At 42.9% G+C, this 23,650-nt stretch overlaps 1 protein-coding gene across 5 annotated transcripts in view; it reads left to right on the top strand.

Moving 5' to 3' along the window:
• kansl1a (KAT8 regulatory NSL complex subunit 1a) overlaps positions 1-22,926 on the top strand; it is a 59,770-nt gene extending 36,844 nt beyond the window's left edge. For 4 of the 5 annotated variants that reach the window (XM_021565382.2, XM_021565384.2, XM_021565385.2 and 1 more), the window contains 11 exons: positions 6,872-7,013; positions 8,835-8,992; positions 9,132-9,267; positions 16,650-16,821; positions 17,786-17,941; positions 18,297-18,518; positions 18,795-18,952; positions 19,255-19,434; positions 19,863-19,975; positions 20,672-20,915; positions 21,235-22,926. In XM_021565382.2, coding sequence (XP_021421057.2) covers positions 6,872-7,013; positions 8,835-8,992; positions 9,132-9,267; positions 16,650-16,821; positions 17,786-17,941; positions 18,297-18,518; positions 18,795-18,952; positions 19,255-19,434; positions 19,863-19,975; positions 20,672-20,915; positions 21,235-21,432 — 1,879 coding nt within the window. In that variant the 3' untranslated portion in view covers positions 21,433-22,926. The remainder of the gene's footprint in view (positions 1-6,871; positions 7,014-8,834; positions 8,993-9,131; positions 9,268-16,649; positions 16,822-17,785; positions 17,942-18,296; positions 18,519-18,794; positions 18,953-19,254; positions 19,435-19,862; positions 19,976-20,671; positions 20,916-21,234) is intronic. The other variant, XM_021565387.2, reaches the window with a different exon arrangement.
• The last annotated feature ends 724 nt before the right edge of the window (positions 22,927-23,650 follow it).

Below are 23,650 nucleotides of genomic sequence, written 5' to 3'. Positions count from 1 at the left end.
AGTTTTGGCCAGCTCTCTTAACGGTACATCAACTGGTGAAAGCTAGCTAAATTAATTTGTTGAAAGCTAGCTAAATGAATCGGTTGAAACAGGACAAAAAGGCTACAAAACATTTACATTCAAACAACAACTGTTAGATGGCAATATGAGGTGGCTATTATTAATGTCTGACTGATAGCTACAGGCTAGAGCTGAACTGGCTGTGCTAGCTAATTCACTTTAGCCGAGGGGTTGAAACATTAGCTAACGTTAGACTACTAGCTCAGCACTGGAAACACCAGTTTCGTTTTTTTCCTGTTAAGTTAAACAACCGTTACCTTGCCAGCTACATCAGTCAACTAAATGTAGCTAAATTGGCCATATTCTGGAGCCCTTCTGTAATGCACATGCCCAAATAATCATATATGGCATATTTTTGTCAATTTGAGATTAAAACTGATTTTGCTCTGTGTTCTAGCCTGTCAAGTTGGTCACGTAGGTGACAACCAATCAGTGATTGAGATGGCCCAACTGAAGGCCTTGAATGACCGTTGCAGCTCTAGTAGCACTGACATCTATATTTCAAGTCTGCATTCTTCCCCAGGAAGGTGTGCTTGTGATGCTGGACATTGCCTGGCCCTCAACATCAAGCCTTATGCTGTTGGCTAGCCTGCTGGTTTTTGGAAGCCTTTAGCACGACTATTGGGTGTTTGGTGTTGTAAGCCAAGGTTAGTATTATGCTGTGGTGCTGGTTACTGTGTATAACATATGTGTGCTGTGTTTAGGAAAGCGCCACATTGGGGAATGTGCTGACAGATGAAAACAGGCTTGGTAGTGAGTGCTGCTGGTGGGGTGTGAAGTGGGGGAGGATGGCGTGTGAAGCTGGTTGGGAGATGGCAAGATGGAGCTCCTTGTTTATTGGGAGGGAGAATTTTCCCTGCTCAGCTATGTCCTTCCTCCTTTAGACCCTCACTCTGATATCTGAGGTCACTGATCCTCAAGTCAGCATCTTTCTATGCAGGGTGGGGATATTTGGTTGAAAGAGACGATAGCGTCGTGTTCAATAGGGCATACAGCAGAAACGTTATAAAATGCTTTGCAACTGAAATGTAGTCCCTCCCTGTTTCTTTTAGTCCCCCCGTTTCCGTCTCTTTTCTTCCGTTTGCTGCCTAATGGACATGCCCCAGGGCTGCGTTCAGCAGGCCACAACATTGTTGATTGTTGTAATATATTATAGGACACATGCCTCTGACATGTTAGAAAAATGTATCACATCAGCTCTAGTCATCACATGTTAATCTGCAACCTTCCACAATGCTTGCCTACTCCATGTGACCCAGGCCTGGCCACCAGTCTTAATAAATTAGGCTTATTTAATTAATTGTCCCTGTAGTATTCTGCATCCTGCTTCTCCTTCTATGTGACCTTTCTACCACATGGCTTGCTTTGTTTGCCAGCTAGATTGGCCTACTACAGCTTTGTGGGAGTGGCTAAAACAGAATACAGTGGGGGAACCTCCATTGTATTTTCTTGATTTCTTGTGCCCCTCCTTGCCTCCCTACTCAAAATGGATTGGAGGAGAAAATCAGATGGGAGGAACCTCGGAGGAATCAAGCAAATACAATTGAGATTCACCCACAAATGTTTCTTATTTGACAGGGAAGAAATGGATCACCACCTGAGCTGACGTATCCTACAACACGTGTATAGACCAGCCTGGTCCCCCACGGCAGATCAATTTAACACTTGCCTATCTGCGAGGCACGCCACAGTCTGATTGGTGCAATCGAATGTGCAATATGGTGCTTCATGCTGCTTCATGCTGCTGCTGTTAGGGTGCCAATTTGGGACGCAGCCCCAGAGATTTAAATGAGATACCGGGTTCATTGATTAGATAAGAGCTTGTTCAGGAGGGCGTGGTGTTAAGGAAATAATATGCGTCTAGCTCTGTCTCTTTCGCCTGAGATGGGAATCTCCTTGGTTCTATGCCTTACATTTCTATCTGCAATACCTAGAGAACTTGCATTGCATTTAATAAGCCACCAGGTATCCTGAAGAGAGATTAGTGAAAATTAAATTCCTGTTTTCCTCACTGCTTTTCAATTAGGACAATTGGAATTGGAATTTAAGTTTACTTCCTGTATTGACTGAATTTAATTTATCACATTCCTGATCTATTATCCTATACCACAGTATGTCACTTTGTCCTTTATCCAAAAGATAATTCCCCCTTTGATGGTGATAATCAGTGATGTGGTGGTAAATCTAGATACTTAAATTGAGTTTGTGGTGAATACAGTAATGCTCCCTATACTTGCAATGCATTTTTATGCAGAAGGTGGGTAACCCACGTAAACTGCGTTCACACTACACCACTAGCCCCCCAAAAATCCATGCCTTGCGGCCTAAATGTCCGTTGTGCCCTCGGGCCTACAATAATTATAATTCACTTCTGCCGGTCAAATTCGCACTACTCTTTCCTTTCTCTGCGCTCCGGAGCGCCTCTCACTGGCACACATCCCAGTTCTTATTCGCTAATGCCCGTGATCGGGTCCTTCTCACAGCCCTCGGCTCAAAGTTGAGGTGAAGACCGACGCAATGAGGGATGCAACGGCTTAGTCCTTCTTATTGGATCTTAGGAAAGAAAGTACCAGCGGCCACTGCTCTTCCCCATTGCATCGGCTGCTGCTATAATGTCGCTGCCACTCCCAAAAATTATAGAACATGAAGAAACGTTTTTGCAGAGGTGCACTTTAGAGTTGTAAGAACTGTCCACATTTACTTTTCCTCACACAAAAAGATGAGTAACAAGCAGCAAAACCACTGTCAAATTTTATTTGTCCCTTGCGCCAAATACAGGTGTAGTAGACCTTACATTGAAATGTGTATTTACAAGCCCTTAACCAACAATGCAGTTTTAAGAAAATACAACAAAAAAAGTAAGATGAATAACTATTTAAAGAGCGAAAGTGAATAATAGCAGGGCTATATACAGGGGGTACCGGTGCAGAGTCAATATGCGGGGGCACCGGAATCGCGGTAATATGTACATATAATTTTTATGCCCTTCCTCTGACACCGTCTGGCATAGAGGTCCTGGATGGCAGGAAGCTTGGCACCGGTGATGTACTGGGCTGTTCGTACTACCCGCTGTAGTGCCTTGGTCGAGCAGTTGCCATACCAGGCAGTGATGCCACCCGTCAGGATGTTCTCAAGGGTGCAGCTGTAGAACCTTTTGAGGATCTGAGGACCCATGCCAAATCTTTTCAGTCTCCTGAGGGAAAATCGATTTTGTCGTGCCCTCTTCACGACTGTCTTTGTGCGCTTGGACCATGTTAGTTTGTTGGTGATGTGGAACGTGAAGCTCTGTAGCAGCAGCATTATGTCCCAAAAAAGTTAGAAACATCGCAAAAAAACAAACAAAATAGCATGGTTGGTTAAGAGCCGTTAAGACGGCAGCCCTCCCCTCCGGCGCCATCGTAAAAAAATGTACTATTCCAATAGTATAATAGTTTACCAGCTTGTTATGTGCGAGGAAAAAAATATTCAAAAATTACATTGCCACGAGCAGCAAAAAGATATTGCGATGGATGAAATGTTTCAGTCACATGAGCTCGGGGTTTGCTTCATACTTTTACGTGGTCCAAAACAGTGCGAAATTGAGTCTTGTGCTTCAACGCCCTAAGTAGTTGTGGAAATTGACCCAATATGTACTTTCAGCATCTTCATCATATCACAGTCTACCTTTTTAAAGGCCAGGTAGAAGATAGTGGATGTATAGTGCATTCGGGAAGTATTCAGACCCCTTAAAATGTTTTTGTGATTTTGTTACTTTAGCCTTATTCTAAAATGTATTAGTTTATCAATCTATACCCAAATACCCCATTACTACAAAGGGTTTTAGAAATTCTTGCAAATGAATTAAATTAAAAACACATCTTATTTACATAAGTACTCAGACTTCATGCCATGCGACTCGAAATTGAGCTCAGGTGCATCATGTTTCCGTTGATCATCATTGAGATGTTTCTACAACTTGATAAGTCCACCTGTGTTAAATTGATTGTAGATGATTTGGAAAGGCACACATCTGTCTATATAAGGTCCCACAGTTGACTGTGCATGTCAAAGCAAAAACCAAGTCATGAGGCCAAAGGAATTGTCCGTAGAGCTCCGAGACAGAATTGTGTCAAGGCACAGATCTGGGGAAGGGTACCAAATCATTTCTGCAGCATTAAATGTCCCCAAGAACACAGTGGCCTCCATCATTCTTAAATGGAAGATGTTTGGAACCACCAAGACTTCCTAGAGCTGGCCGCCCTGCCAAACTGAGCAATCGGGGGAGAAGGGCCTCGGTCAGGGAGGTGACCAAGAACCTGATGGTCACACTGACAGAGCTCCGGAGTTCCTCTGTGGAGATGGGAGAATCTTCCAGAAGGACAGCCATCTCTCCAGCACTCTACCAATCAGGCCTTTATGGTAGAGTGGCCAGACGGAAGCCACTCCTCAGTAAAAAGCTCATGACATCCCGCTTGGAGTTTGCCAGAAGGCACCTAAAGGATTCAGACCATGAGAAACAAGTTTGAACTCTTTGAAAAGAAACCAAGATTGAACTCTTTGGCCTGAATGCGAAGCATCACGTCTGGAGGAAACCTAGCACCATCTGCACGGTAAAGTGTGGCGGCAGCAGCAGCATGCTGTGGGGATGTTTTTCAGGGACTGGGAGACTGGTCAGGATCGAGGGAAAGATAAGTACTGAGATCCTTGATGAAAACCTGCTCCAGAGCGCTCAGGACCTCCGACTGGGACGACGGTACATCTTCCAACAGGACAACGACCCTAAGCACACAGCCAAGAACACAAAGTAGTAGCTTTGGGACAAGTCTCAATGTCCTTCAGTGGCCTAGCCAGAGCCCGGACTTGAACCCGGTCGAACATCTCTGGCGATACCTGAAAATAGCTGTGCACTAACACTAAACCAAGATTGAACTCTTTGGCCTGAATGCGAAGCATCACGTCTGGAGGAAACCTAGCACCATCTGCACGGTAAAGTGTGGCGGCAGCAGCAGCATGCTGTGGGGATGTTTTTCAGGGACTGGGAGACTGGTCAGGATCGAGGGAAAGATAAGTACTGAGATCCTTGATGAAAACCTGCTCCAGAGCGCTCAGGACCTCCGACTGGGACGACGGTACATCTTCCAACAGGACAACGACCCTAAGCACACAGCCAAGAACACAAAGTAGTAGCTTTGGGACAAGTCTCAATGTCCTTCAGTGGCCTAGCCAGAGCCCGGACTTGAACCCGGTCGAACATCTCTGGCGATACCTGAAAATAGCTGTGCACTAACACTCCCCATCCAATCTGACAAAGCTCGAGAGGATCTATAGAGAAGAATTAGAGAAACTCTGCAAATACAGGTGTGCCAAGCTTGTAGCGTCATATCCAAGAAGACTCTAGGCTGTAATCGCTGCCAAAGCTGCTTTAACAAAGTACTGAGTAAATAGTTTGAATACTGGCGTAAATGTGATATTTCAGTTTTTTTATGATCAACTGTCTTTGTTTTGTTATTTTGGGTTATTGTGTAAATTGGGGGGGATAAAAAACAATTTAATTCATTTTAGAATAAGGCCGTAACGATGTGGAAAAAATGAAGGGGTTTGAATGCTTTCTGAATGCTCTATACAATTTATGCTCCGTGCCTATAAAAGCCACAAACATTTACATTTTAGTCATTTAGCAGGCTCTCTTATCTAGAGCGTCTTATGGGGGCGGCAGGTTACCTACTTGTGGTTAGAGCGCTGGGCCAGTAACTGAAAGGTTGCTGGATCGAATCCCTTAGCTGACGAGGTAAAAGTCTGTCAATCTGCCCCTGAACAATGCAGTTAACCTACTGTGCCCTGGTAGGCCGTCATTGTAAATACGAATTTGTTCTTAACTGACATGCCTAGTTTAAAATACTTTTTAAATAGGAGCAATTAGGCTTAAGTGCCTTGCTCAAGGGCACATCGACAGATTTTTCACCTCTGGGAATCGAACCAGTGTCCTTGCGGTTACTGACCCAACACTCTTAACCACTAGGCTACCTGCCGAAGATTGATTGAAATGGCCCAAACATATGATTGTAGTTTTGACTCGCACGGTGTGCCTACTGTAGTTCAAACATGGTGTAAGCTGGTACGCACCAAGTTGTACTTTACGTTTTAGTATGGAAAACGGCTGTGAGGATTTTTCTACAATTACAACATATTGACACAATTAGTCTTTATAGAATAAAAATCTGATTTAATCAATTACATGTGGAAAGACTTATTTGAGTAAACATCAAACCAGCAGCAGATGAAACAGTGAATTCTCGCTCTCTCTCTGGTTTTAGCTTGCGGCCACAATTGGCTAGTTGTAAGATATTTACCGGCCCATACCAGTGACGGACTTGGTTATGTTATCGAGATATGGTAGTACACAAATAAAATCTCTCACTTATTTTGTTTGCGAGATGGAAACGACCAAAAATTAATTCAGAAACGGGATAAGAGGATAGCTAGCTATACAAACTAACTTTTGCTGATGCCTCTTCAACAAGAAGCAACCGTGACAACACGTCCCTCAGTATTGATACTTTGCCACAGAAGTTGAATGTTTGTTATTTGACGTAAATGGTCGTTAATATTGTGTGATTTTGTGAATTACCCAATGTTGAACAATTTGATATTGGCATAATGTTTGGGCAATAGTACGTGGCTTTTGCATTCATTTGTGTAGGCATTCAAGAAGAAATGATTCCAATTACCCAGCAATGAAATTATTTTATCCATGTAAAAGTTCAGACCACAGACAAGTTGGTTAGATGAACACTTGTTCAACCCTGTGTGTCTGTGTGACTTTCCGATTTAGATGGAAGCGGGCGGAGAGTCGCTACACCATCGAGCGGGCCTCCATCATCAGCCACTGGAACTGGCTCCAGGCCCACATCTCAGACCTGGAGTACCGTATCCGCCAGCAGACAGACGTCTACCGACAGATCCGTGCCAACAAGGTACAGCACCGCCTCAATATTGGGCTAATTGTGCACAGTTTAATAATATAAGAGTAATATGGACATTTCATCCATAGCGACTTGCAGAGGTGACAGCCTTGTCACTGACATATATTCAAGTATATGTGGCCCATGCAGTAGTCAAACCCACAACCCCGGTGTTGCTTCGACCATGCTCTAAACCATTTAGCCATTTGAATTAGAGGTCGACCAATTAATCGAAATAGCCGATTGATTAGGGCCAATTTCAAGTTTTCATAACAATCGGAAATCTGTATTTTTGGGCGCCGATTTTTTAAAAATTTTAATGTTATTTTTATACCTTTTATTTAACTAGGCAAGTCCGTTAAGAACACATTCTTATTTTCAATGACGGCCTAGGAACGGTGGGTTAACTGCCTCGTTCAGGGGCAGAATTACAGATTTTCACAGTGTAGGCTCGGGGGATCCAATCTTGCAACCTTACAGTTAACTAGTCCAATGCAATCAATCATAATCACTAGTTAACTACACATGGTTGATGATATTACTAGATATTATCTAGTGTGTCCTGCATTGCATATAATCTGACTGTGCATACAATCTGACTGTGCATACAAACAAGTATCTAAGTATCTGACTGAGCGGTGGTAGGCAGAAGCAGGCGCGTAAACATTCATTCAAACAGCACTTTCGTGTGTTTTGCCAGCAGCTCTTCGTTGTGCGTCAAGCATTGCGCTGTTTATGACTTCAAGCCTATCAACTCCCGAGATGAGGCTGGTGTAACCGAAGTGAAATGGCTAGCTAGTTAGCGAGCGCTAATAGCGTTTCAAACGTCACTCGCTCTGAGCCTTCTAGTAGTTGTTCCCCTTGCTCTGCATGGGTAACGCTGCTTCGAGGGTGGCTGTTGTTGTTGTTGCTGGTTCGAGCCCGGGGAGGAGCGAGGAGAGGGACGGAAGCTATACTGTTACACTGGCAATACTAAAGGGCCTATAAGAACATCTAATAGTCAAAGATTAATGAAATACAAATAGTATGTAGGGGAATAGTCCTATAATAACTACAACCTAAAACTTCTTACCTGGGAATATTGAAGACTCATGTTAAAAGGAACCACCAGATTTCATATGTTCTGAGCAAGGAACTGAAATGTTAGCTTTCTTACATAGCACATATTGCACTTTTACTTTCTTCTCCAACACTTTGTTTTTGCATTATTTAAACCAAATTGAACATGTTTCATTATTTACTTGAGGATAAATTGATTTTATTGATGTATTATATTACGTTAAAATAAGTGTTCATTCAGTATTGTTGTAATTGTCATTATTACAAATAAAAAAATACAAAAATTGTCCGATTAATCGGTATCTGCCTTTTTGGTCCTCCAATAATCGGTATCGGCGTTGAAAAATCATAATCGGTCGACCTCTAATTTGAATGACCATTTCCGTCCAGACCTGCAGCACGTACATGTGAAAGTGGCCTGTAAAGAGATGAGCATGAGCAATACCACAGATGCCGTGTAGCACTAAATATAGTAGTGCCACTATTCACTACTGTGGTAGTACTAGTACACACATGACCTATATACACGTCCTGTATACGTTAGGCCGTCTTTTTTTAAGATGCGGTCTTAATTGTCTGGGACAATCAAGTGTAGCTCTTATCACACAAAATATATCCCATTGCAAGTCACATGATACAAATAAAGCAGGTAAATTACACCATCACACACACACCTTGTGTAGGATGTGGGTTTGTCTCTCACTGTAGTTGGTAGCCTATACAGTATTATTTCATGTCTGTGGCTGATGTACGGTATTTCACTCCACCCCTCAGGGCTCAGTGGAGTTGGGAGGTGTGGCGCCCATTGCATTGGTGGTGGGCGGGGCAGGAGTTAAGACTGAGCCTACTCCCCAGGACTGTCAGGTCACCATCACAGAGTCTGGACCCTGGAGAGGCCAGAATGGCAGGCCGGTCAATGGGGTCCTCAACAGGTACACACAGAATACTTAACCTAATTTACACATAGATTCTTCAAGTGCATCTATTTGGAGGAAGAACCTATGAAAATAAGGCACTAACTTGCTCTTTTCTTGTGTGTAATAACAATGATTGATTGTCTCTCCTCTCCAGGGTGTCAGAGAGTAACACCAAACACCAACCCAGCCCCAATGACAGCACCTGTGTGGCCGCCCGCACGCGCCCCTTACTCAACTGCAGACGACGGAGACTTGTACAGCCTAACACAGTTCCTAACCTCAATGGCAAGGTATGTTTCTGCTTGTGCACTTGCAGATGCATGTAGATCCATAGTATGCTTTCCTCCTGCCCAGCACTAAAACAATAACTTTTTCCAGTGTTGAGTGTTTTGTTATTTATCCTCTTGTGCTCGTGGATTTCATAGGACTGTATTGTTATCGATTCTATTGTGTCTTTGAGTGGGCTATAAACCTAGGATAAGTTCTGAAGGACTAATTGTTATATCAAAACCAATTTGTTCCCATATTTTCCCCCGACATGACGCTATGCAAATTTCATGTCAATAGTATCACTCCCCGTAGTCCATATTGTTTAACCTCTAGCATCAAGCAATCCCGTATCCGGGAGCGTAATCATAGCCTCAAGCTCATTACCATAACGCAATGTTTCCTATTCATGAAAATCGCAAATGAAATAAATATATTGAAACACAAGCTTAGCTTTTTGTTAACAACACTGTCATCTCAGATTTTCAAAATATGCTTTAACCAAAGCTACACAAGCATTTGTGTAAGAGTATTGATAGCCTAGCATAGCATTAAGCCTAGCATTCAGCAGGCAACATTTTCACAAAAACAAGAAAAGCATTCAAATAAAATAATTTACCTTTGAAGAACTTTGGATGTTTTCAATGACGAGACTATCAGTTAGATAGCGAATGTTAATTTTTTCCAAAAATATTATTTGTGTAAGAGAAATAGCTCTGTTTTGTTCATCTCGTTTGGCTAAGGGAAAAAAACGAAAATGCAGTCAACACAACGCCAAACTTTTTTCCAAATTAGCTCCATAATATCGACAGAAACATGGCAAACGTTGTTTAGAATCAATCCTCAAGGTGTTTTTCACAATTCTATTCGATGAAAAATCATTCCTGGCAGTCGGTTTCTCATCAAAGGCAAACGGAAAAATACTGCAGCTGGAGATTACGCAATAATTGCGACGGAGGACACCAAGCGACCACCTGGTAGATGTAGTCTCTTATGGTCAATCTTCCAATGATATGCCTACAAATACGTCACAATGCTGCAGACACCTTGTGGAAAACGTAAGCTGACTCCTAGCTCCTCCACAGCCATATAAGGAGTCAATGGCATGCAGGGCTTTCAAAAAATGGGGCACTTCCTGGTTGGATTTTTATCTGGGTTTCGCCTGTAACATCAGTTCTGTGGCACTCACAGACAATATCTTTGCAGTTTTGGAAACGTCAGAGTGTTTTCTTTCCAAAGCTGTCAATTATATGCATAGTCGAGCATCTTTTCGTGACAAAATATCTTGTTTAAAACGGGACCGTTTTTCATCCAAAAATTAAAAGACCACCCCCTATATCGAAGAAGTAAAAAAAAAAAATGTGACCAAGGGAACCAGCAGTGATCTACCTACAGTGCATTCGGAAAGTATTCAGACAACCTGATTTTTTTTTCTTTTCTCCCCCACATTTTGTAACCGCCGTATTCTAAAACGGATTAAATGTTTTTTTCCCCCTCATAAATCTACACACACTACCCCATAAAGACAAAGCAAAAACAATTGTATAGAAATTTGTGCAGATGTACTGCAAATAAAAAATCACATTTACATAAGCATTCAGACCCTTTACTTAGTACTTTGTTGAAGCACATTTTGCAGCGATTACAGTGTCGAGTCTTCTTGGGTATGACACAGGCATGGCACACTTGTATTTGGGAGTTAGTCCCATTCTTCTCTGTCAATCCTCTGAGTGAGGTTGGATTGGGAGCGTTGCTGCACAGCTATTTTCAGGTCTCTCCAGAGATGTTCGATCGGGTTCAAGTCCGGGCTCTGACTGGGCCACGCAAGGACATTCAGAGACTTGTCCCAAAGCCATTCCTGCGCTGTCTTGCTTCGGGCCATTGTCCTGTTGGAAGGTGAACCCTCGTCTGAGAACCTAATCCTGAGTGTTCAGGACTTCATCAATGATCTCTCTGTACTTTTCTCCGTTCATCTTTCCCTCATTCCTGACTAGTCTCCCAGTCCCTGCCGCTGAAAAATATCCCCACAGCATGATGCCGCCGCCACCATGCTTCACCGTGGGGATGGTATTGGCCAGGTGATGAGCAGTGCCTGGTTTTCTCCAGATGTGACACTTGGCATTCAGGCCAAATAGTTTGATCTTGGTTTCATCAGACCAGATAATCTTGTTTCTCAAGGTCTTGAGAGTTCTTTAGGTGCCTTTTGGCATAATCCAAGCGGGCTGTCATGTGCCTTTTACTGAGTGGCTTCCGTCTGGCCACAATAAAAGCCGGATTGGTGGGAGTGCTGCAGAGATGGTTGTCCTTCTGGAAGGTTTTCCCATCTCCACAGAGGAATTCTGGAGCTTTGTAAGTGACCACTGGATTCTTGGTCACCTCCCTGACCAAGGCCCTTCTCCCCCGATTGCTCAGTTTGGCCTCTCGGCCAGCTTCAGGAAGAGTTTTGGTGGTTCCAAACATCTTCCATTTAAGAATAAAGGCCACTGTGTTCTTGGGGACCTTCAATGCTGCAGAAATGTTTTGGTACCCTTCCCCAGATCTGTGCCTCGGCACAATCCTGTCTCAATGCTATATGGACAATTTCTTCGACCTCATGCCTTGGTTTTTGCTCTGAAATGCATTAAGGGGTATTGTGTGTAGATTGAGGGGGTAAATTGAATACATTTTAGAATAATGCTGTGTCCTAATAAAATATTGGGGTCCGAATACTTTCCGAATGGAGAGGTGTTTGCCTTTCCGTAACATGTCCAATCAATTGAATTTACCACAGGTGTACTCTGAAGTTGTAGAAGCATCTCAATGGAAACGGGATGCACCTCAATTTCAAGTCTCATAGCAAAGGGTCTGAATACTTATGTACATTTCTGATTTAAATGCTTTATAAATAGGGTATTGTGTGTAGATTCGGTTCAATCAATCACTAGAGCGCGATGGGACAAGGACATCCCCTGCCGGCCAAACACTCCCTAACCCGGATGACGCTGGGCCAATTGTGCGCCACCCCATGGGTCGCGGCCGGCAGCGATAGAGCCGGGACTCGAACCTGGATCTCTAGTGGCACAGCTAGCAACTGTGATGCAGTCCTTAGACCACTGCGCCACTCGGGAGGCAATGTACATTACATTAACACTTGCAATTGTGTTTTCCAGGCCTGGAAAAGGCTTTGGAAAATGATAGAATCTTAAGTTTTGGACAAGTCATGGAAAGTAACTTCATAATTTCTGTTAATGTAATTTGAGGCAGTTTATATTTGATCAATCAAATAAAAATCAGCATTTCATCCAGGCTCAGAATTACACTTCAGAGCATCTGTATTTGTCCTAATCACCTGCATATGTGCGAGACGAGTGGGTCGTAACTCTTGGAAAGAGAGACTACAGACATTGCAGCAGCGGGTAGGCCTAGCCTATAAAATATAATAGAGAAAATACTTATGTACCCAAGTCAAAACACATCTTGTACCCTCTAGTTCACTGTTGAACTATTATTACCACGTATTAATGTTTTTATGTCATGTCCCAAACGACTTTCCACCGACTCTCGCGAATAAGGCCATACAAGTTTGATGTACTTACTTGAGCGATTACATTTTTATTTTTTTTTTAACAATTATTTTTGACTGTAACGAACGATTCACTTCGCCATTGTATTATTTGGTATTCGGTACAATCACAGTGAATCGAATCAAAAACATGTGATTCGCTAACAGTAATTTTAAGAGAGCTTATTTGTAGCCTTTTGGACTATGTGGCTTCAAAATTCAAAAGGCACTTGCACATCTGAGCTCTCTCTTTTGCAGGTGCATGGTAAGTTGGATAAGATAAGAAAAAAAATAAGGAACCCGCCCACTGCTCTTGATAGTATCAATGATCTTTAATAAGATTTATGTGTCGGCCTCAAGGGCCTTCGTCAGAGCTTTTGAGTTTTTTTAAATTAGCACCCTTATGTATACCTAGCCCCACCCACATCCGTTCAATGCATCGAATGGAGTCTTAAAGAAAAACAAAGTGCTACCAAATATAACAATATGCATTTCATAAATATTCTAATAAAGTGTGTACATAAAACGTATTAAACACGTCTGTAAAACCACAATGAGGACATCGACCTACCAAGCAAGTTTTCATAAATCATTGGGTACAGTGCAAGAAAAATATCAGTGTAATCTGAAATAGGGGCATAATTCATGTTCACGTTTACAACATACATACATGCATTTCACATGAAGACCTTTAGGAAATCATGTCTGGAGGGTGAAAATCCCATAACTTTTTATTTTGCTCAGAGTATTATTTATATCACCGCCCCCATCTGATATCTTGACTTCCTCTATGCCACAAAATCTAAAGGTAGAAATGTCATGTTTTAGGTCATTAACATGTACTGCTACTGGATAATCCCTGTCGTTTCTCCTAATTGAACTTTTATGTTCACTGATTCTATGTTTGAGAGAACGAGAGGTTTTACTTATGTAGCACAGCCCACATGGACATTTAATAATATAGATAACATGGGTGGTGGAGCACGTAATAATGTAATTTTTTTGGAACCGTTTTCCTGTATGTGGGTGGCAGAAATATTCACACTTCATCGTGTTGTTGCACTGTGAGCAACCTCTGCATTTATAGCTACCATTTGGAAGAGGGCGTAAAAGAGCCTGGCTGGACAAACTCACCAGATTCAACTCATTGAGGGCTTGACTGTGACTAGCGGGAAAATACAGTTGAGCCAGGATCCAACCCAGTACTGACTGATACCATACACTCCATATATCTCTGTGCCCCTGCTTTGTCTGTTATGAAACAGTGGTGTGGGCGTATACTGGTCAAAAGACAAGACAAGTCATTTTTGTCCGCTGCGTTGTCACTATTCCTGATATTTTTGTTGTTAGCTAGCCTCGATTGTTATCAGCAAAGCAAGCTAGCTACCTGCTGCTACCTATATCAGTCAATATGACTTACTAGATCTCATCTTGACATCTAGCTTTTTGCTACAAACCACAGGATTTGAAATTAAACGGAATGGCAAGATAGTTGTTGTGTGGAGGATATGCTTTGACTTGCTTTCTTGTTGGCCAACAAAGTTAGCTGTGATAGCTAGCATGCTAGCTAACAGCTTCTAAACAGCCAACATGCCAAGTCTTATAAGCTACATTTGAAATAATGACAGGTTATTTCAACTTGTGACTTTTTAACATGACATTTAGGCTCATTTGCTTCAACCCTGACAATGTGCTTCTGAGCTAGTCTAGTTTACCTGCCACCCACAGAAAAAGGAGAAAAGGTGAGGGAGCTTCAGCTAAAAACTGTAAATAAATGTGGATTTCTACATAGCACAGCCCACATGGTCATTTAATAATATAGATAACATGGGTGGTGGAGCACGTAATAATGTAATTTATTTGGAACCGTTTTCCTGTATGTGGGTGGCAGAAATATTCACACTTCATCGTGTTGTTGCACTGTGAACAACCTCTGCATTTATAGCTACCATTTGGAAGAGGGTGTAAAAGAGCCTGGCTGATTTTTATTTTGTGGCTGGCAGTTGGCATGGACCAATTTATTGTGTAAATTGCGACCTCCTTTATACAATAAGTGGTGGATTCTTACATTCAGCATGCAACGCTGGGTCAAATGATAAAACATGCCAGTGTTTCTTGACAGCATCTCCCACTTTTCAAAAGTTCAAAGTATATGCAGTTGTGAACATTAGTGTTCTTTAGTCCCGAGTGGGTCTTTTTTTTGTAGCAGTTCATCTCGTGTTTTCCCTAATGCCAAATTAAGAGCTTCATTCACACATTGTGGAGAATAGCTTCTTAGAAACCTTTTGCGCATCTCCACTGCTTTTTCTAGATAGTCCTCTGTGGAGTGGCATGTAAGGCACATTCTGATAAACTGGCCTTTTGGAAGTCCTCTTTTTAATGGCTCAGGGTGGAAGCTTTCCCCCTGTAATATAGTATTTGTCTTTTCTATATAGTGTTGTAAACAGGGTTTAATTTGATTTCTCAATCCATACATCGAGGTAATGAACACGTTGAGTGTCACATTCAATAGTGAATTTGTGATGGGGGTCAATGTCATTGAGTAATGCCATAAAGTCTGACAGCTCTTTTCCCATTCCTCCTCAAATTAATTTGTTTTCATTATTAACACAACGTTCTTCAAAAAGACCCACATAAAGGTTAGCATAGCTCAGTGCGAATGTGGAGCCCATCGATGTTCCATTTGTTTGGAGGTAGTATTCATCATCAACCTGAAGTAGTTACACGTCAAAACATATTCAGCCATCTCTAGAATAAAGTTTGTTGGTAGGTATTCGTTAGTATCTCTGTCTCTCAAATAGTGAGCTAGGGTTACCAGCCCCCCCCCCCCCCCCCCCCCAATATAAGGAATGCTGCTATATACAGTGGGGCAAAAAAGTATTGTCAGCCACCAATTGTGCAAGTTCTCCAACTTAAAAAGATGAGAGGCCTGTAATTTTCATCATAGGTACACTTCAACTATGACAGACAAAATGAAGAGAAAAAAAATCCAGAAAATCACATTGTAGGATTTTTAATGAATTTATTTGCAAATTATGGTGGAAAATAAACTTTTGTTATTGACCAAATACTTATCTCAATACTTTGTTATATACCCTTTGTTGGCAATGACAGAGGTCAAACATTTTCTGTAAGTCCTCACAAGGTTTTCACACACTGTTGCTGGTATTTTGGCCCATTCCTCCATGCAGATCTCTTCTAGAGCACATAAGACAAGCACATCAAGCTGGCAATGTTATACATCAAGTGGGATCAACCATCCCCCAGAAGAGCCAATGGGTGTGCAGGCTTTTATTCTAGTCCCCCTCTAACAAACCAAATGTTTTAAATTAGCTGCTCAACCGGAACTTGAAGAACTGGCTGAATCAAAAGCCTGCACACCCAGTAGATCTCCAGACCTAGGGTTGACCATGTGTTTCATACAGTTGCTTAACAGGTATTCTGCTTTGTGCAGGGAGTGTGTTAGATCCTTGCACAATGACAGGAGATGGTGCATGGGATTAGAGAGCAGCCTCCCAGTGTCTATCACATATCGCTTACTTTTTAAATATACATTGGTTATGGAAATTTGGTGAAAAGTCGTGGAATTGCATCTGTCAAAATGTATATAAATCCTTAAGTCACCTCAACTGTATTTTCCCGCTAGTCACAGTCAAGCCCTCAATGAGTTGAATCTGGTGAGTTTGTCTGGGGCAACAACAAATTGTGCTGTTGGCAGTACTCGGGGGCTGGAGTTGAAAAACACTGCTCTAAATGATACTAGACATCATAATATGGCATAATATGACAAATTTGTTTTAAGTACAACTGTGACCCATGGGATGAAATTAATAAACAAGTGACTTTTGGTTTGTCCCTTCCCAGGTCCCGAGAACCAGCGCTATCCTGTGTAGCTGCAGGGTCAACCCCTCCTCCTGTGTGACATGCGGGGGTCGCCCCAGCGCACCCAGAGAAGACCCCCAGTACGAGCTTCCCTCCCTGGAGCGCTTGTCCCACCTGGACCCGGGGGTCCACCCAATCCTCTCCCTCCCTGACGGTAAGGAGCCAGGAGCATAGAACCAGAATCAATTTTTATTATTTTTCTATGAGCCAGGAGCCAACCCAGTACGGACAGATACCATACACTCCATATATCTTACACTCCATATATCTCTGCGCCCCTGCTTTGCCTGTTACGAAACAGTGGTGTGGGCGTATACTGGTTAAAAGACTAATTATATAATAAACGTGAGTCATTTTTGTCCGCTGCGTTGTCACTATTTCTGATATTTTTGTTGTTAGCTAGCCTCAATTGTTATCAGCAAAGCAAGCTAGCTACCTGCTGCTACCTATATCAGTCAATATGACTTGCTAGATTTCATCTTGACATCCAGCTTTTTGCTACAAACCACAGGATTTTAAATAAAATGGAATGGCGAGATAGTTGTTGTGTGGAGGATATGCTTTGACTTGCTTTCTTGTTGGCTAACGAAGTTAGCTGTGATAGCTAGCATGCTAGCTAACAGCTTCTAAACAGCCAACATGCCAACTCTTATAAGCTACATTTGAAATAATGACGGGTTATTTCAACTCGTGACTTTTTAACATGACATTTAGGCTCATTTGCTTCAACCCTGACAATGTGCTTCTGTAACTGTAAATAAATGTGCATTTCTGTGGGGCTAAGCAATTAACTTACTTATTTGTTAACTACTGTAACTTTCTCTCAAAAATGCTCTCGTAATGTTGCTTAATGCCTCCTAACAAGGTGACCCCAGTAATGTAAACAAATTGCCGTTTGTGACGTAACCACCTCTAAACTATAGTAGTTTAGACTAGTTGACTGCCGTTCCAGAAGCACCTTTTCACTTCCCTGCTGTACACTTTATCACCATGGAGAGGGTTTTTATTTAAACCCCTCTTCCCTCCATTCCCCCACCCACCTTGTTCCCGTTCCTTCTCTCATCTGCACCAACCATATCTTCTTGTGGATAACACGTAGTGCGTGTTTCTCTCCTTAGATGTGTGTATGAGCCTGCGGCTGCAGCAGGTGATGAAGAGCCACTGGCAGGGCAAGGCCCCCGAGAGGACCAAGCCCCTCAAGAAGCTCTCGCTCAAACACAAGCTCTCCTCCAAAGACAAGCACATCAAGCTGGCCAACTCGCTCATGGCACACAGTGAGTATATGTGGGCAGGACCACACACACGCATATGAAGCAATCCGATACACACCTAGTGTAGTCATACACACCTACTTATATACACAACCTTTGGAAAGCAGGGTGTTTTCCACAGTCAGGGAGTACACATGACCCCTTGTGGACACAAAGATACACACCAACTCGCACCCAAAGGAGATAAACACAGCCTTTGGAAATGAACTTGTCAGCCAATGGCGAGTGTAGCACGTTGTCACATTTCGTTTTTTTTTTTTTTTTTTTAACCAGGAAGTCACTTGACACACACACATACCATCCTAGCTGTGTAGAATGAAAAATCCCCTGACCAGTGTCTCTCCCCTTTCCCCCACAGGACTGTCTCACTATAAGAGCCGGTCTGATAAGATGCAGCGGCGACAACATCACCACTTGGATGGCAACGGTGGGGTGCTGAGCGCCGCCAGGCTGGAGGGCCAGGCCTTCTGTAAGGCCGAGCGGCTTCTGCATGGCCTCCCCTCACCCTCCACAGGGCCCTATGACCGGAGCTACAGTCGCAAGAGGCCCCGTGAGCACTTGCTGGACAGGACCCACGGCTGTGAGTTAACCGCACCACTCAAATGAACCAGGCATGGGTCAAATACTTACCAATAGTTGCGCTGTGTTTGATCAACTTACCAGGTGCAATGGAATCAATGGACTAATCCCAAAAGTGCAAATCCCAAGCTAAATCGAGCTCCTCATGTACGTCATTTGACATAGGTTATGTATTTGATCCACGTCTGCTCAGAACACACAATCTGCTATCCATTTATAATGCAAAAGATGTGAGTCATGACTAGTTGTTAATCTCTATTTCCCCTTTCTCTTCCAGCCACCCCAAAGCTCTTCCTGGACTCGGGCAGCCCCTGCTCGTCCTTGGCCAGCCTGCACTCGTCTCTCCACAGCCCCTCGCTGACCCGCCAGCTGTCCACCTCCTCGGAGAGCTCCACCCCTATTGGCCCCAACAGTCTCAGCTTCTCCAACACCCCCGTAAGCTCATCATAGCTTTTATTGACTGTGTGTGTGGTCTAGGTGAATCATGAATGTGACAGCACGGGTTCTGTTCAGAAAGGTGCAATGTTACAAAACGTTCCGATAAAATATGCATTTTGTATAAAGTGATTTTTGGTCATGTAGAATTGGGCTTCATATCAGCTCTGTTCCATTTCTATCTGCGCTGTTCTGAACGTTTCCCCTCATTAAATACGCCCCCATACCTGTTCATAATTAACTGTAAAAATAGCTGTATGAATAAAGGTTTTATTTTATTTTTAAACTCTGCACCCCCTCAGCAGCCCATCCGTAGGAGGCGAGGCGAGAGCTCCTTTGACATCAACAACATTGTGATCCCCATGTCAGTGGCGGCCACCACGCGCGTAGAGAAACTACAATACAAAGAGATTGTCACCCCCAACTGGCGGGAAGTTGACATTTTCTCCCAGCCCATGGCAGAAGAGGAGAACGACACAGAGGTAAGATGTTGCTTCATTCCTAAGCCCTGCTTTGGAAACTGCCATGTATTTTGAAGGACCAAGGTTTGACCTTGCTCCGTTCTTTTAACTCGGTAGAGATACTCTGAATGGGTGCTGACCTGTTGCACCCTTGACAACCACTGTGATTATTATTATTTGACCCTGCTGGTCATTTATGAACATCTTGGCCATGTTCTGTTATAATCTCCACCCGGCACAGCCAGAAGAGGACTAGCCACCACTCATAGCCTGGTTCCTCTCTAGTTTTCTTCCTAAGTTCTGGGCTTGCTTGCTGTTTGGGGTTTAAGGCTGGGTTTCTGTGCAGCACTTTGTGACATCAGCTGATGTAAGAAGGGCTTTATAAATACATTTGATTGATTTTATGGATCAAGGAGTCCTATCTTAATAACACATTTCTGTGTGTGTAGATGGAGGACCTCTCCGACGCGGCCTTCTCCCAGCTCCACCAGCCATGCCAGGATCAGGAGCGTTCCCGCTGGACCTGGATGGCCCTGGCCCCCGCCAAGAGGAGGGGCAGCAGGTCAGTAGGGGTCGCCTATAGTACACCCAACACACACTCATACACAGCATAGTACCTCATCACTGCCATATGTCTCAGTTTAGATAAATGTGCTCTACTTACTATATCTTTGACCTATTTGATTAATGTCAACACATGATTTGGTAGGAAATATTTTAGTGGGGTCTTTGCACATTGTCAATATGCCCTGAGTGTACACACAGGATAAAGGATTTTAAAGCCTTGATACAATTGCGACCCGGTTTGAGTGTGTAGAAATGCAACGCTGCTGGGTTTTTCAAGCTCAACAGTTTCCCGTGTGTATCAAGAATGGTCCACCACCCAAAGGACATCCAGCCAACTTGACACAACTGCGGGAAGCATTGGAGTCAACATGGGCCAGCATCCCTGTGGAATTCTTTTCACACCTTGTATTGTTCATGCCCCGACAAATTGTGGCTGTTCCCCAAAATGGGGTGCAACTCAATATTAGGAAAGTGTTCCTAATGTTTTGTACACATCCATATACTTATACATCCAAAGGCTTAAACAATGTCCTTACAAGGTTGTTTTCCACTAAAAGTTATGATCACTTGATAAATGATAAGGACAGGGCTCTCTAAAGAAGTGGTAGGTAGTAACAGGGTTTAGTTTGGTCTCCATTTGTGGCACATTTCATGTGTTCTACGGTCCACTCACACCACAACCGTCTCTCAGGTCGTACAAGTCCATGGATGGCAGGACCACACCGCTGCTGTGCAGCACCAACCCGCCCACTCCCCAGCCGGCGTCCCCTGACCCTGGACACTGCCCCCTGCTGCACGACTACAGCCACGTGGCGTCGCCCATAAGTCCGGACGCCACCTCCAACCCCCACACGCCGTGCTCACGCGACTCCCACCGCCTGCTGTCCAGTGAGGACACGCGCTGCTCCACACCCGACTTCACCTTCGAGGAGCGGGTGAGAATGAATGTAACAGACACATGCACACATGAAGAATAACAGCGACTGGTCTTCGAGTCGCTGTGCCCAGTAGTTTGTGATGATTACATATTCGGACATGGGAAAGCAGTCACAAAGTTATAGCGGTTATATTGTCCCTAGAAGAATAGGATGTTTCTGTACATTAAGAGCTCTCATTTGGTAAATGTTGGAACATGAAGAATGAGAAGTAACCATTTCTTTGTCAATTTGCATCATTAGTTTAACTTGATTAACAAATTGTTGATTTGATGGTATTCAGTTGTACTTAAATTAACCCAATGATTTCCCCGAACAGACGGTGGCCCCGTGGGAGCATCGAAACTTCCCCCTGCCGGAGGACCCCGCTCCGGAGCCCGAGGTGGAGGGGGAAGATGAGATGAGGCGGTCGCGAATGCGCAGCGTCTCGTGTTGCCCGTCGACAGGCTATGACACAGACAGCCCCTTGCCTTGTGATGACGACGCCCCCAAACAGAAGGGCCATGCCCACCAATGAATGACTGACAGGCCGAGGTCTTCCTCAACCCCTACCCCTCTCTGGCATTAACAAGCAGAACCTCAAACTGAGAAAAAAGGCTATTTAAAAGGGTTCCTGTTTGATATTCAAACACCAGTCTAATACTATTTCACAGTTTTTAGTGAATATTATATGGAAGATGGAAGCCTTTCCCTACACTCTTGATGTTACAAAAATTATTTCTGTTGTAGGCTAAAACGATGTACATGGGGCTTAGTGGTGTTCCATATGTGGCGTGTACACTTGTAGCGCACTATGTAGCTGACTCCTCAAAGTATGGCCAAAGGGTGTTTTTCTATTGACTAGTTTGCTTGTATTTCCCATGTACATTTTCTAGTGGTGTGACAAATAACAAAACAAGAAAAAAAATCCTCATACTCCCAAATTAACAGGTACATTTGGGATGTTTTGTGTCCTTTTTTCCCTCTAGGGGTGGGGGGGGGGTATTAGAAATTGTGGAGCACATCTTCTTTCATTGCCAAGTAGTTTTGTTGGGTTGCATGTCTTTTTTTGTTTGTCATTCCTTTCCTGACACTTTTTTTTCGTCTTTTTTTTGTATCGTCTGTTCAATTAAGTCTTTCTTTTTGTGTTTTGGACAGTAATCATTCCTTTAGAAAATATCTTTGCAGAGCACCCGGCGCCTCTGATCCCACTGAGCTCTCGCTGTCTTGTTTGCGGGAGTGACTGCGGTAGAGAGGAACCTGGGTATCCTAAGCACTTGTCCAACCTACAGGGAGCACTACTGCATGCTAAACCATGCTAATGCTAATCAAATCACCAGAGCACATAATTGAACAGGAATTTGCCACCCAGGGAAAGGAAGTGGATGATGATCAGGGATGACCCTAATATCGATTTAGTTTACTTTCCCCTTTTCTCAAATTATCATTGGTGTAGTATTATGTCAACATAGTAAAATGTATTTCAAATGGTAAAATCACACAGCTAATAGCTTTTTCATTTTGTTTTCCGGACATTGGTATTAGACTACATGCTGGTGAATTATTGGACAATGTTTGTTAATGTTGATAATTAAGTTGTTTCTGGTTCAACTTGACAAGAAAAAGTGTGTTCTCTAGTTTCATATGTAGCAGCTCTTTGCTAGAAGCAACCCAGACCTCAGGTTTTACAGTTAAGGGAATATTTCTAATGCTGAGAAAATATTTGTCCCCCCTTCCCCCCTAAGATCGATCCGATCTAAAGAGACTACTCTGTTGCAGAATGCTTTTTTTGTGTTGCCACCCCACAATGTCATAACCACACCACCATTTCCCCTCGTAACTAATTGCTATGCAAAATCTATGGTTGTATAATTTTACACCTGTTTTTACGCCACAGTCCTTCAATCCCTGTACTTTGTTTTGTAGTTTAAGCAAGATGTAAATGTACTGGTCCAATTGTTGCAGCAGTTAACCTAATCAAAAGCAGAATTGTTTTTGTAAATAGTACCATTAAAACATTTGTTTAACTTGGGATAATTGTCAAGTGTTCTTTCACTTTCTCACACATAGGAAAACATTGCACGGGTTTACTACAACTTTGTGTAATGCTTGACGTCAACTCGGATCAAATAATGACGTACAGTTGAAGTCGAAGTTTACATACACTTAGGTTAGTCATTAAAACTCATTTTTCAACCACTCCACAAATTTCTTGTTAAACTATAGTTTTGGCAAGTCTGTTAGGACATTACTTTGTAAGTAATTTTTCCAACAATTGTTTACAGACAGATTATTTAACTTATAATTCACTGTATCACAATTCCAGTGGGTCAGAAGTTTACATACACTAAGTTGACTGTGCATTTTAACAGCTTGGAAAATTCCAGAAAATGATGTCATGGTTTTAGAAGCTTCTAATAGGCTAATTGACATAATTTGAGTCATTTGGAGGTGTACCTGTGGATGTACTTCAAAGCCTACCTTGAAACTCTGCCTCTTTGCTTGACATGGGAAAATCTAAAGAAATTAGCCAAGACATCAGAAAAAATATTGTATGCAAGTATCAACACCATGGGACCACGCATCTGTCATACCACTCAGGAGACGCGTTCTGTCTCCTAGAGATGAACATGCTTTGGTGCGAAAAGTACATTTCAATCCCAGAACAGCAGCAAAGGACCTTGTGAAGATGCTGGAGGAAACAGGCACAAAATTATCTATATCCACAGTAAAACGAATCCTACATCGACATAACC

Source organism: Oncorhynchus mykiss, chromosome 16 (genome assembly GCF_013265735.2).
Source record: "Oncorhynchus mykiss isolate Arlee chromosome 16, USDA_OmykA_1.1, whole genome shotgun sequence".
Taxonomy (NCBI): Eukaryota; Metazoa; Chordata; class Actinopteri; order Salmoniformes; family Salmonidae; genus Oncorhynchus; species Oncorhynchus mykiss.
This window is presented reverse-complemented; position numbering and strand designations above follow the sequence as displayed.